Genomic DNA, 16277 nt, shown 5'->3' on the forward strand with positions numbered 1-16277 from the left:
CAGCAGTGAATGTGTGCATGGATTATGTTGGAATTTAATGCCTCATGTCTGCGGTAAAGTTTTAAAATACTGTTCAACTTAGTGTTTGTTTTTGTTCAAACATAGAGCATGATTGTTCGTTAGGATTTTAAATTCGCCGAGCGGTCGACTGACGAAATTTATGAAAACTAATGCCTGACGATTATTAATGATTTCACAGTATATAGTTAAGAGACTTGAACCCGGGTTCAAAGTGCCGTTTGCACATTAATTCCTTAAACCCGAGTTCAAGACTAAGAGTTATCCAGATTTATACAATGGCTACAGACCTTTGTCACACACGTACGTGACTTATTCTCCGCACCGCTTTTGCAGATACTTTCAATGGCAAATAATTCAGGGGAAAATTCACGATGGATAATGGGGAAAGGAAGGCGCTTTGCACACCTGTATGCAAGGCAGGGAATATACATACAAAATGTGAGTATTTCAATGTCAAATTTCATCGGATTCAACCAATTTTGAATCGAATATGTACGTTACGTTCGCGGGATCATATAAGTTTAACAGGTAGAAAAGCGGAAACCTAAGGCCTGTATAAACTGTAAAGATGATCTGAAAGTCCGCTTTTGGATAACGAATTCTTACGAATAAATATTAAAGCGCACAGCATAGTATACCGTATATTATTGTAATACAGAGAAGAGTCACATAAATATGCAATCACGCTTTATTTTATAATTTCATCACACATTCTTACTTGAATGTACACTTTCTTACTCACTCGATAAAACTACAATGTATCGCGCAACGGAAATGCCATCGTGCAATATAGTACAACAACACTGATTGTTCGCCAAAAAAACTCTACAGCCAACATTGTACAGTGCTTAATAGCCTAAGCGCAAAATCAAAAATGAATGAGCACAAGGCATCTGACGGAAATTGCCGTAAGATGCCGAAGTATACGGAACTATTTGAGTGCTCAGGAATTATGTTTCTCTTCGTGATCTGGAATTCGACAGGTTGTGAAGTGGTTTATATTAAACTCTTTGCTGTTAAGCGAAACCGCAGCAGCGTTTATTCAGTTACAACGCCGCTAGTTGCTCACTTGGGCTCGGGGGCAGGGCGCTTCTAATTATTTTTATCCGGAATGTGTATAGAAACTGTGATTTTTTTGTTTCTTTTTCGTCTTGGAATTTGCAATACAGTCTTCGCTCTATCAACGGACGGTAAGTTTATTTCAAATATTTCAACGTGTCCGTTTGGTAAGAGACTTTAGGTATCTGGTGCATGCAAGCGGGGTACCAGACATTGCTTAAATAGGGGCTGTTCAACTGTGAAGTCTCAAAAAGTATCTTACGTACAGATTCATAAAAAAAAGATTTTTGTTTGATAACATGCTTCATTATGATTTCGATGTAAATCTCGTGCATATCATAAACATGTGTTGAAAATTGTTTTGCGCTCCAAGCAAATTTACGAAGACCATCAAATAGTGTGTGTACTTATAAATAAATAAGTTCGACCGAGCGCAAAACTGTAAAAATAAGTTAAATTCTATCTTCTGACATACACTGAAGGTCTCCCACGTATATGTGTTTATACATATTGCTCGCGAACGATACAGCAGACTGATAAGCAAGTAAATGTATGTGCGGTGTGTGCCTTTAATTACTTATACAAAACAGACGCCTATTTATAACGGCACAGGTGTGACGGTAACAGAGGCCATGCGTCCAAGACTGCAAAACCTTCATGCATGGGTATACTGGAAACTGAAAATGGTGCTTCACGAAGGAAACTGGGGTGGGGTCTTGGAACAATTCTTTAACAATTATTAGACGTATAAATAACGCGTTATTATGTATTTCACGTAAGAATAAAATAGTTGTTGTCCACACAGATACTTATTTGTAACCAGCAGAATGGATTCAAAAAACAGAAAGGAGCCGCGTCACGCTATTTAACTCATCCATTTGTCCACACAAGAAATATCGCAAGTTATTGTGCCCATTTAATTTATATTATCTAAACTATTCAACGACGGAAACAAGAAAAAAAATGAGAGTGCAATCTGACACGTACTAAGCCGAACATCCAAGCAATTTTCGCATTTTAATTATAATTATGAGCTGCCTAAACGACCCACAATACGTATATTTATTTTTACATTGGGATCTTATATTTAACAGTTCAGAGGTCTTTCCAGCATTAATTAATTGTTGATTGCTAGCAATGTTTGTAATGTTTTATATAATTATTGAATTATTATTTACTTACTGTATATATGTTCCACTATACCGCGCTCTTTTTTATTTTACAAATGATACTTATATTGATATAGGTTATTCTGCAATAAAAATGGAATAGATAGAACATTAATTAAAATGGGCATTAAGCATGACATAAAATTGCCTATTACTGAACTAAAAATGGGCGATATTAATGTCGTTGCATGAAAATGGGCGTTGTTTGTCCAATTTAGAAATCAGCTGTAGAACGTGCCTGTGTAACAGCTCCGACATTTCCACTGGCAAGTGGATAACATAACATCATTAGTCATTCATCATATTAAATTGACGCTCCTCACTTGTTTTTGTAAACGCCTTATCGTAAGTGTAGTTGTCAAATATACACGATGGTCTTTGTGGATGGCATTTAGAAAATTGCACTTAAATAGGAAATGTTTCAAAAATGTCACTTGAAACAAATCCTATAGTCCGGAAGTATTTACCCCGCGTCAATTAAGCACGTGCACATTATAAAGTCGGTCGAACAGAAGCTTTCTGAAGGGTCTATAGAGAACACCAAGACGAAGTAAGTTGTGTATTTGCTTGTCCATTTGTAATTCTATGTTTCCCATGCGGTCATTTGTAAATGTTTTGCAGCGCTAAAGATAGATGCACCAGGATAATCTATATGCTATTATATGCAATTGTAAGCTGCACTATGGCGCACTATGCCAGGTTCAGATCTATGCTTTGGTATGAAATGCTATGTTACGCTATGATACGTTACACCAGGCATTCCTGTATGCTTTGCTATTCAATTATATGCTGTCATATGGTGCGTTACATAAGGCTTAGCTGTATACTTATGCAATGCAATGCTAAGGCGTAGCTATATACTTATGGTATGCGATTTTGTAGAGCGCTACTAAAAGCGTAGCTATACACACTGGTATGCAATGTAACGGCGTGCTCCACAAGGCTAATCTATAAATTGAATACTATAGTATGCAATTCTTGTGTGTTCGCCGCAAAACGTAGCCATATAATTTTGGTATGGAATGCTTTATGGTTCGCCACAAGACTTAGCTATATAATTTGGGTATGCTATGATATTGAGTTCGCCACAAGACTTAGCTATATACTTTGGGTGTGCAATCGTATTGTGTGCGCCACATGGCTTAGTCATATAATTTTGGTATAGAATGCTATTGAGTGCGCCGAAAAACTTAGCTATATACTTTTGGTATGCTATGCTATTGTGTGCGCCACAAGACTTAGCTATATACTTTTGTAATGGAATGCTCTTGTGTGCGCCACAAGGCTTATATAAATTGTATACTATTGTATGCAATGCTAGTGTGTGAGACACAATACTTAGCTATATACTATGGTATGCAATGTTATTGTGTGCGCCACAAGACTAAGCTATTTACTTTTGGTATGCAATGCTATTGTGTGCGACACAAGACTTATTTATATACTTTTGGTGTGAAAGGCTATTGTGTGCGCCTTTAGACTTAGCTATATACTATGAAATGCCATGCTATTGTGTGCGCCACAGGACTAAGCTATATACTTTTGGTATGGAATGGTATTGTGTAGGCCCTAAGACGTAGCTATATACTATGATATGCAATGCTTTTGTATGCGCCTAAAGGCTTAGCTATATACTATGATATGCAATACTATTGTGTGCCCCAAAAAGCTTAGCTATATACTATGATATGCAATGCTATTGCGTGCGCCACAAGATTTAGCTATATAGTATGATATACAACGTTATGGTGTGCTCAACAACCAACAATGCTTAGGTATATGCTATGGGTATGCGATGCTATGCTGTTTTTCATAAAGCTTAGCTATATAATATGGTACGCAATGCAATCGTTTGATCCGCAAGGCTAATCTTTATATTAAGATGTGCAAGACTATAGTGCGCGTCACCAGGCCTAGTTATACACATGTGGTATGCAATATATATTTGTGTGGTACACACTGCTAAGCTATATACTAATGGTACGCAATGCAATCGTGTGCTCCACAAGGCTAAGTTATATACTATGATGTGCCATATTATAGTGCGCGTCAGCAGGCTTAGCTATACGCATGTGATATACTGTACACTGTATAAGTGTGGTACATAATGCTAAGCTTTATACTTATGTAATGCAATGCTATAGTACGCTACACAAGGCTTAGCTATATACTTTTGTATGCAATGCTATAGTACGCTACACAAGGCTTAGCTATATACTTTTGTATGCAATGCTAAAGTACGCTACACAAGGCTTAGCTATATACTTTTGTATGCAATGCTATAGTACGCTACACAAGGCTTAGCTATATACTTTTGTATGCAATGCTATAGTACGCTACACAAGGCTTAGCTATATACTTTTGTATGCAATTATATAGTACGCTACACAAGGCTTAGCTTTATACTTTTGTATGCAATGCTATAGTACGCTACACAAGGCTTAGCTATATACTTTTGTATGAAATGATATAGTACGCTACACAAGGCTTAGCTATATACTTTTGTATGCAATGCTATAGTACGCTACACAAGGCTTAGCTATATACTTTTGTATGCAATGCTAAAGTACGCTACACAAGGCTTAGCTATATACTTTTGTATGCAGTGCTAAAGTACGCTACACAAGGCTTAGCTATATACTTTTGTATGCAATACAATACTACGCTACACAAGGCTTAGCTATATACTTATGGAATGCATTGCTATAGAACGCTACACCAGGCTTAGCTATATACTTGTGTGTGCGATGCTATGCTTCACGATGGTACTAATATATACTTGTGTGTGCAGACAATTCTGTGTTATCGTTACAAAAATCATAACAATTTTGAGAAAGAATCCATTTTACAAGTTACATGATTCAGAACATATTTCAACATCATATGTTAACATATCAGGCATATCTTCTATCGAAGTAACTTTGCCTTGATAGAAACATTACACTACTTGAATGTAAATGCATAATATGGTTTATTGTATCCGCGATGTTCCACTTTAATTGCCCTAAAATTTCTTCAGTAACTGTAGCAAAAATATGAAAGCAATCAAACCGTCTAAAGAGCATGGGATTAATTCGTGTAATGTTTATAAACGAATACCTCTGCCAGAAGCAATGTGCGATTCGCCCATAAATATTGAATTCAAGCGCCCTCCTTAAGTGCAGTGTATGTTCTTACCTTCGGATTTTGAACAAATTGATTTGTATTGAGTCCGAATGGCGAACCATACGCGCATTAATTGAAGCCCGTTATTTTGATGTATACTACAAATCGTCATTTATGTTGCGAATATGTGACTGAAGTTTTCCATACGGAATAGTGTTGCTTGCTTTGTGGGTCGTGGTGCCAAACCAACGTCTCATCTTGCGGGATAATCCTTAACCACGTCTTATAATACGCGATAATCATAAACCACGTCTCATAGTGCGCGATAATTATAAACCACGTCTCTTATTGCCCGATAATCATAAGCCACGTCTCATCTTGCGTGACAACCCTATCAAGAAAATAATATCACACTCTGTCAGAATTTCCCAACAACTCGCTTAAAAATATCTTCTTTTAACATGCTAAGCACTGAGTCTCTAATCTTAATTTATTCTTTTTGTAACTGGTAGGTGTCGTTGACCACGCATCACACAATCTATTTTCTCGACTGTCTCTTAATAGACCGTGGCTTTGAAACACTAAGGATCTGAATGAATGCTTTAAATATTTTTAAAAAGCTTGAATGTCTGAGTTGGCGTTTTATAAAGATCGGAACAAAAAAAAAAATTGACCACAATTCCACGTCATCGGCCATTATTTTTACCTGACACCTTATGACGATGTGTACGGTTTTCATGGTAACTCAGCGCCGGATGTTGATACAGAGTTGATTTTTGGCCGGCATGACGTTATTTATGTATTTGGAAATACAAACATATGTATTATGAGATACAAATATTTTGCTTGCGCCCGATTGACGTTACTGATTTTCTAAAAATACTTATTGAAGTAGAGACTCCGCTAATTTTATTTGAATTCCCATAAAGTGCAATTATTTATGCGTTTACATGGCCAAATCGATTTATATGTTGCACCCAAAAAAATCAACGATCCTTTGCGACGGCCCTCCTTTGATTATAAAAAAAATACGTGCAAGTAGTGTCTGTGGTAATTATACACTTTCCCAAGAACAAGTAAGACGTACGAGAACAGCGAGTATAGTGACTAAGATACATCTAAAAAAAATTAACATGGAGAATATTGTCTCAGGCGTAACAAATACGATAAAATGCTGTAACAAGTGCGGAGTTCATCTTCTACAAATAATTAGTTGAGTCAATTTTGTTTTGGGTATGGGCCATGCTCTGTGAAAAGGGGGTTTAATGCATGTGAGTAAAGTGTCGTCCCAGATGAGCCTGTGCAGTAAGAACAGGATAATCAGGGACCACACTTTTCACAGAGCGCGGCTCATACATATGACTGCAGATCAACGAAATGACACAATTTTTGAATGTTTTTTTTACATTCTTTATTTATAGAACATGCAAATTTATATTTAGTTATAAATTAGTATAAAACATTAGTATACTACTACTAATAATTAATAAATTATTTTAGTTATATATTCACGTGTGACCACAAAGTATATTATATTAAAGTGTTTTTACACAGTTTTTGTTATAACGTTAAATATAATATGAACCGCTTCATACGGCATTTATTCTAATGACATATGCGACCAGCCTTCGCAATTGCTACGCTGGTCATTAAAGAGTCGCTTGCGATCATACTGCTTGAGTATGAAGATCCTTTGACATACATGATCTTACCACTTGTATTCCCTTGTGACCACACTTTGACATACATGATTTTACCACTTGTATTCCCTTGTGACCACACTTTCTTGTAATTTTTGGGTTTTAACGTCGCATTACCAGTTATATTCCCTGGCCACCACACGGTCCTCCTAGGAGGCGGTTTTTCAAATGTTCACATGCGAATTCTGTCTTACTATGAATGAGGTTTTGACCTGTTTTTTTCCAGTTTTCACTTGCGACTTACAACACTGCCTTACTATTTTATTTATCAATTTATTACTTATGTTTTGTAATTTTGGTATGGGTGGGGATGTGGGTGGCTTATTTGCTTTCGACCACAGTGTCTTACTATGAAGTAGGTTTGACATTGTTTTACGTTATATTCGATGACAACCACACTGTCTTTCTATGTGTAAATGAGTTAACGTGTTATATATTAATTTACGATCACACGTTCTGTATTACTTTGATTGGGTTTTGTAATGTTTGTATGGAATATTCACTTTCGACTTCACTCTATTAATAGAACTTTGAACTGGTTTTACCTTGTTTTACGTTATTTTTATATTCGACCACATGGTCTCACTCTGAAGGGGTTCTGACATGGTTTATTCGCCTTCTCTTTAATTGGCAGCATGGGGTGTTTACACACAAGGGTCGAACTTCTGAGGAAGAAACAACGAATCATTTACTTAGGAAATTGATTTAAAACGCGATCTGTTCAGGATAGATACAGCTTTGTATATACATACAACTTCTGAAAATAGATACAGTTCCACAGATTTATAGTTTGTGTAAGTGAGGGTTTCGATGAAGTTCGAGTGTGGATCAATTAATAGTTTCGACTGAATAAGAATGTTGAAATTCCGCACTTTGTACATAATTTATGATTTGTCAATTTTTTTGGTTTATTCATCTTGACATGATATAAATTTCCACATAATGACCATTATTATCAGCACCAATTATCACTACCATCAACACCAAAACCACCAACCTCCTCCTACCCCCCTCCTCCTCATCATCATCTTCATCCCCATCATTATCATCATCAACAACACAAAACCACCATCATCCTCCTACTCCCCCTTCTCCTCCTCCTCATCATCTTCATCACCACCATTATCATCAACACGATCAAAACCCTCCTTCTACTCCCCCCTCCTCCTCCTCATCATCTTCATCACCACCATTATCATCATCAACACGACCAAAACCCTCCTTCTACTCCCTCCTCCTCCTCATCATCATCTTCATCACCACCATTATCATCATCAACACGACCACTACCCTCCTCCTACTCCCCCTCCTCCTCCTCATCATCTTCATTGCCACCATTATAATCATCAACACGACCACTACCCTCCGCCTACTCCCCCTCCTCCTCATCATCATCTTCATCACCACCATTATCATCATCAACACGACCACTACCCTCCTCCTACTCCCCCTCTTCCTCATCATCATCTTCTTCATCACCACCATTATCATCATCAACACGACCACTACCCTCCTCCTACTCCCCCTCTTCCTCATCATCATCATCTTCATCACCACCATTATCATCACCAGCACGACCACTACCCTCCTCCTACTCCCCATCTTCCTCATCAACATCATCTTCATCACCACCATTATCATCATCGACACGACCACTACCCTCCTCTTACTCCCCCTCTTCCTCCTCCTCCTCATCTTCATCACCAACATTATCGTCATCAACACGACCAAAACCCTCCTCCTACTCCTCCCCCTCCTCCTCATCATTATCTTCATCACCACCATTATCATCATCAACACGACCACCATCACCATCATCAGCACCACCAGTACCAACACCATCAACATCATTGTTATTCAATCATCGGATCGCCGTCATCATATGATCATTAGCATCATTATATTCATATCTCTGATAATCATATCTTTAAAATAGTAATCACACACAAGAAACGATGATGACGATAGTGATTAATGATAATTATAAATTGTTATGTTATTAATGAAGATAATTGTTATGATTTTGTTGCTCTTTGATACCAAAGTTTGATTGAGACCAAAGCTCATAGAGTTACGCACTTTGGTGTTCAATATATAAACACGCGCAGATTTAAATGAATTTCATATGCATTGTTTTAATCTCAACGTTTTTTTTAATGAAATACATATAAAAAAACTTGTATTGTTTAGTTATAAACAAATCTTGATCTAATTAATATTAAAGTACATTAAATAATATACTATTAGAAATTCGGTAAATAGGTATTATAATATTTGCGCTGCAATAAAATTTATCAATCGCTAATATAAATATCTAAGGAAATTAAGACAAAGGATAAAGTTTTTTTCCTCAGATCTTAACACCTGCATGATATGTTCATTCGTGTAACAAGGTACATTTTCGTTCCCATTGGTTAAATCGCGTAGACCGCTCTATGAATTTCGCCCGTGGCAGTTTTTTACTTGAAACTTTGCCAACCAGCGCCGTTCAAACAATTTCAACCGGTTTCAATGTTTTGAAAGAACGTGCTTACGTTCTTCCAACCGCATGAAAACGGAACGCGTTCTTGTTACGGCTCCAGCTGACTAACGGATCATCTGACACTTTCGCTGAAAGAGCCGCGATTTTGTGTCTGTTAAAAAGCCACGTTTTTATAAAGAATGGTTTTGTTTGTGTTTATGAGTAGATGCCAAACACGCATTTGCAACCCTATCATCCTAAATGGGGATATGTAATTTTCCCAGTATAGTTAGCTGGTACAAAAAAAATAGATATGTATTAAATTTATTATTACAGCGATTAAAATGGAAAAACTTGTTATATTTGTCGCATTTTAAGTCATGAGATAAGCGCTTTTTTGCACATTCCTCGCAACAAAATGACGCTGTAACTGCTTAATTTTTAGCTCACGTGATTGCTCAGGTGAGCTTTTCTGACCGGTCTTTGTCCGTCGTACGTCCGTCCGTCCGTTAACATTTGCTCGTAAACACTCTAGAGGCCACATTTGTTGTCCCATCTTAATGAAACTTGGTCCGAAGCTTTGCCCCAAGAAAATCTCGGCCGAGTTCGAAACTGGGTTGTGCCGGGTCAAAAACTAGGTCACTTGGTCAAAAAAAAAAGAAAAACCTTGTAAACACTGTAGAAGTCACATTTTATGTTCAATCTTCATGTAACTTTGTCAAAATGTTTGTCTGAATGATATCTTGATTGAGTTCAAAAGTGTATATGTATAAAGTGAAAACATGTGAACACTCTAGAAGTCACATTTTTTGCCCAATTTTCATGAAATTTGGCAGAACATTTGTTTCCTTGATAAGAGAGTTGAGTTCGAAAATGGTTCTGGTTAGTTCAATAACATGGCTGCCTGGGGGGGCAGTTTTCCTTATTGGGCTATAGAGAAACCTTGTAAACACTATAGAAGTCACAATTTTGCCCAATTATCATAAAAGTTGGTCAAAACATTGGTTCTATTGATATCTCGGACGAGTTCGAAAATGGTCCAGCTCGGTGAAAAAACACGGCCGCCAGTGGGCGGGGCATTTTTCTCTATATGTATATAGTGAAAACATGTGAACACTCTAGAAGTCACATTTTTGGCCCAATTATCATGAAACTTGGTGAAAAGATTGGTTTTATATATATCACATAATTAATGCCATAATTATTGCCCTTAGATTGTCCAAATGTTCATTATATTATACAAAATCCTTGTAAACACTCTAGAGGTCACAATTTCGTTTCAGATTTTATGAATCTTGGTCATAATATTTATTTTTGTAAGCAATGTTTGATGTTTGGTAAGGGGGGTCAACTCAAAATATAGGCCACCAGGTCAATCTTACAAAAACAAAATCACTCCATATGCCAGAGTTTTGGTTCAATAATGATGAAACTTGACCAGGATGTTTGTCTGGACAATATCTAGGTCAAGTTTGATGTTTGGTAAAGATTGAAGTAACTGACTCCTCTCAGATGAGCGAACTAGGGCCATCTTGGCCCTCTTATTTTAATTTGTGCGCGTTTGGATACTTATGACCATTGCTCAGTCTACAATTTATTACCTTACTGGTTTAAGAGAATCGCGCATGCTTAGAAAAAAAATAGTTTCAGAGCGCATGCGCAATAGGAATTTCAAATTATTACTTTACTGGTGAGAACGCCCCTTTGATTCTTCGAAAAAGCCTTTGAACACATTATGGTGGCTGATTTATAGATATTTCCAGCATGTGGTTACAATAAATAGTGTTTATATTGGTTTAAAGTATTATGCATCTCTTCATGTATTGGTAGTTAGCGCATTCCTTGGTGGAATCTTTGCCAACTTTCAGTGTTGTGGGATGGCAAAGGTGAACGGGCTGGCTAACGCGGTTATGAAGACTAAGAAATGCCTTTATAATAATGCAAACCGTCGGTTATGAAGACTAAAAAATGCCTTTATACCAATGCAAAAACTGTCGGTTATGAAGACTGAGAAATGTCGTAAGACTAAGAAATGCCTTTATACCAATGCAAAAACCGTCGTATATGAAGACTTAAGAAATGCCTTACGACTAAGAAATGCCTTTATACCAATACAAAAACTGTCGGTTATGAAGACTAAGAAATGCCTTTATAACAATGCAAAAACCGTAAAAACACCATAATTCGTCGCTGTTCTTCAAAAAACGCGTAAGTAAATTTTTACAACTTTTCAATAGGCAAAAAAAAAACATTTTAAAAATATAATAATTTAGATAGTCTAAAAAAGGAACCAAATATTAAAGAGAAAACTGCGTAAGTCCATTTTTAGAATAAAAATGACAACTACAGGCTTTTATATTTTCATAAATAAAAAGTATGCCCATTTTGACTAAGACTATCTAAATTAATATATCTTAAAACTTCAAAAAATATTTTTAAAAAGATTTTTGAAAAGTTGGAAAAATTGACTTACGCAGTTTTTGCAGAAACAATTAGTGCACCAATGAGTGTTCAAGATTTTCTCACGTGCTCATAACTATGCCTTCCAATTGGATATGAAATCCAGTATTTTCGCAGAAAATGACCCGTGAACCCGCCGTTCTTATAAAAACAAATTACAATTTGCGTCAAATTTGACTTACGCGGTTTTCGAAGAACATCGACGAGTAGTTGTGTCGCATTAACAAAACGTCAAATTATAGCCAGGCAAGCTTTACCGTAACTGTGCTTGTATGTTTGAATCTTCTCGGCTTTCTTGACTAGTTATATTTTGCTTTCTTAATCAGTTGCATGCCGTATCGTAATCGATCGAATGCAAAATAGCACATGACGTCAATCTGACGTCCATCACCATTAGCCCACCTTCCCACGGATTGTTCAGCTATTATTCTGTTAATCGCCTTGTCCGAAAAAAAAAACATATGTAAAGACACTGAAACAATGACATAATTTTTTTTATCAAAAATATTTAAAAAAAAGTGTGTGCGGTGTTTGAGTCATAAACATGTTCTAACTGAAGTTATTTCTCTGTGAACAGCTCTAAATGTTGTATGTAAGTTGGAAACTGTAGAATTACACTATTTTCAGTCTCCATGTATTCTCGCACTCATGGGTAAATCGCTCATCAAATGCCGTGGATAAAATTTCTTAGCGCAATGAAACCATGATAGCATACGTAACGTATTTTATTGGCGTGTATGGTATTGCGTGAGATATCACTTGAGTTGAAGAGAATAATAAGAAATACAACATCGTAGTAGGCTTCATCTTGGAAAATGATTGAGCCTTGCTCTGTGTAAAGGGAGTTCAATTAATGTGCGTAAAGTGTCGTCCCAGATTAGCCTGTGCAGTTCGCACAGGCTAATCAGGAACGACACTTTCCGCCTAAAATGGATTTTTTGCTAATAGGAAACTTTCTGTAAACAGAAAATATCATTAAAGCGGAAAGTGTCGTCCCTGATTAGCCTGTGCATTAAACCCATTTTCACAGTGCACGGCCAAATGATAGTTGATTCATTTATATCGTTTAGAGCTGCTCGACCTCACCTGGTTTTATAACTACCAGATGTATAGGAAAAATCTTGATTGAAATGTTTTAATTCTAAAAGTCTGAAGTATTTAACAAGTACACTACATTTTAATAATCTAATAACACGTGCAATGAACTTGTATCTGCACTAATAAATAACAGTGTCGTTGTATTTATGAAAAGATAGCCGTTCATCGTTAATCTTGAATACTTTTGTAAGATTACTCAACAGCAAAGGGTTTTGTTACACTCATAAACGTATGCAAATGCAGTTCGTTATACCGTTAAATACTTCGCTTATATTAACTGATCAACAGTTTATGATTTCGTAATACTGATAAGCAGTTCTTACGTTTTGAAAAACATATAATCACACCGTGCAATCGACTAACGCATCGTCTGTGGTTCATCCATCAGCTGCGGTACTGTATACATGTCGGCAAAAAGCGGAGTGTAAGTATTTCCCTATTCTTTATAGTTTACGTATTGAATTGAGCAGATTTGCGTGTGTTCCTTGAGAGCCTAAGTAAGAATGACTTTGTGAACGTAATCCCTTACCATCCTAGCTGCTTACTTTTAAAGAAATCAGTTAGAATGTGGTCAAAATCAAACAAAATTCACCACTCTCTCTGTCAAACTCTAATTACACAGGATTTATCTTTAAACTGTTTTTGTGATCAAAATATCTGATAATTCTATCGAATATGGTCAATGAGTAACGTCCACATCTCATCATGCCAATTTTCATTGCCTCAGCCGATGGCTTGAGCATAATTTTATTTTCGCAGCCGATGTCATGACCATCTAATAAGTAGCCGCGGCCGTTGTCCTGAGCCTTTTTTCCAACCCCACTCGAACTTAAATGTTGATAAAAATGTTGTGTGTTTCAGTGGGATGCTGTAATTTGGAGTAACCGAAGAGAAATGATTAAATATTTCAATAAAATGTTGTTCATATATATCTTATGTCTAAATCCTGTGTAATAAGAGTTTGGCAGAGAGAGTGGTGAATTTTGTTTGATTTTTACCACATTCTAACGGATTTCTTTAAAAGTAAGCAGCTAGCATGGTAAGGATTACGTTCACATAGTCATTCTTACTTAGGCTCTCAAAGAACACACGCAAATCTGCTCAATTCAATACGTAAAATATAAAGAATAGGGAAATACTTACACTCCGCTTTTACCCGACATGTATACAGTACCGCCGCCGATGGATGAACCACAGACGATGCGTTACGTTAGTCGATTGCACGGTGTGTTGATGCGTACTCTAACAGACGATGCGTTACGTTAGTCGATTGCACGGTGTGTTGATGCGTACTTTAACGCTTGAACATTTCATGAGTTTCAACACGCTGGTCTACAGCGCATGCTTTTCGTTACACTGATCAACATGTTATTCGTATAAAACGTGTGTGCGTTGCGTAAGTCATATCAACACATTATATTTTTCAATTCACTGATCAACAATTTATGCGTTCCGTAACACTGATCAATATTTTATGCGTCTCGTATCAAACGTTGATCAAACTTAAATGCAATTTGTTACACTTATCAGCAGTTTATATGCTTAATGACACTGATAAAAAGTGTATACGTTTCGTAATACTAATCAAACGGTAAGTGTTAAGCGTTAACGTTATCAACAATGTATGTTTTTCATTAAACTGATCGAAAAGTGTGCAATGCCTTTAGAGTTCACCTGAGCAAAATGTGCTTATTGTGAAATTTTGTGATTATCTTTGTCCGTCGTTCGTCGTTCGTCGTCAACTTTTATCTTGTAAACACTATACAGGCCAGGACCATATTTGACAGCTCATTTGCCTCAGTGATATCTCGGATGAATTCGAAACAAATTGAATGAAGAAATAGGTTTCTAGGTTAAATTAAAGAAACATCTTTTAAACACTCTAGAAGTTACGTTTTCCCAATCATCATAAAATTTGCTCAGAACATAAATTCTAATGATATTTCAGCCGAGTTCAAAAATGGTTCCGGTCATTGAAAAACATGACCGCCAGGCGGGAAAGCAGTTTTCCTTTTATTGGTATTGTGAAACCGTGTGAACACTCTAGTAGTCACATTTTTGTCCAATCTTTACGAAACTTGCTCATAACATTGTTTTTAAATATATCTCGGACAGGTTCGAAAATGGTTCCAGTCCGTGGAAAAACATCGCCGCCAGGGAGCGGGCAGTTTTTCTTATATGGCTATTGTGTAAAACCTTGCGAACACTCTAGAAGTCACTTTTTGTCGATTTTTCGTGTTAATTGCTAAGAATTTTGGTATTTTTTATATTTTTGCTTAGTTCTCAAATGGTTCTGGACTGTTGAAAGAGCGCCAGTGGCGGGGCAGCATGCTTTACATGGCTATAATGAAACCGAATCGGAGAACAAGATTGTAATCACTATAGATGTAATGTATGTTTCCAGTCAGCTTGACACTTATCATGGCATTTGTTTAATGATATCTTAACTGGGTTCAAAATAGTTCCAAATAAAACATAAGGTAAAAAATCAAATTTAATTCACAATATCACAAAAGGTGTCCAGTGATGTTCATTTCAATCGGGCATAAGGTAAGTGAACTTGGCCATTGGTTATTTTGTTGTAAAAAATTCAACGACTACTGCGGTAACGTTTTAATACACAAATGGATGATTCAAAAGATAGAAGTAACGAAACCCTTTTTCAATTAAAAATTTAAAACGCTTTTAAGAATTGCCAGTATTTTCGTTAGAATTATTTGGATTTTTTTACTCGAATGAATAACAACTCGCATCCTACGGATTTCATGTACTCGTGATTACATATTTTTAAATATACACGTTTAAATACACAATTATATAATGTGACTGAGAACTATCACATTGATCTGTAGTTTTATGAACACGTAATTGTACGTGATATAGATCAAAGAATGCATCTCTTTCGGTGAACAGGATCGCTCCTATGCGCTACATATGGAACTATCTATCATCGCAAAATTGCGCCACGTTCTTGTAAAGCTTCTGGATCAAATGGTCAAGTCCGCGAAATGTTTTAATCCAATCTAGGATATGGTGTATTCTATAAACACAGCGTCTATGTACATGGATAATGTTTTACGGAACGGTTTAGCGACGTTCACATTTTATTGAAGATATTGCATGATTCTGCAAAAGCGTTTATAATATTATCATAAAATATACTGTCTATGAAAACATAATTTTATACATGTTATCGATATAATT

General features: G+C 36.4%; 1 protein-coding gene across 3 annotated transcripts in view; it reads left to right on the forward strand.

Annotated features, from left to right (window-relative positions):
• The first annotated feature begins 358 nt into the window (after positions 1–358).
• Positions 359–16277, forward strand: part of LOC127856290 (uncharacterized) — a 31300-nt gene continuing 15381 nt past the window's right edge. Inside the window, exon 1 of one of the 3 annotated variants that reach the window (XM_052392391.1) lies at positions 359–459. In XM_052392391.1, the coding sequence (XP_052248351.1) occupies positions 393–459 (67 nt within the window). In that variant the 5' untranslated portion in view covers positions 359–392. Of the gene's footprint in view, positions 460–913; positions 1212–2659; positions 2800–16277 lie in introns of those variants that run through there. The other 2 variants (XM_052392390.1, XM_052392392.1) reach the window with 2 other exon arrangements.

Source organism: Dreissena polymorpha, chromosome 13, assembly GCF_020536995.1.
Source record: "Dreissena polymorpha isolate Duluth1 chromosome 13, UMN_Dpol_1.0, whole genome shotgun sequence".
NCBI lineage: Eukaryota > Metazoa > Mollusca > Bivalvia > Myida > Dreissenidae > Dreissena > Dreissena polymorpha.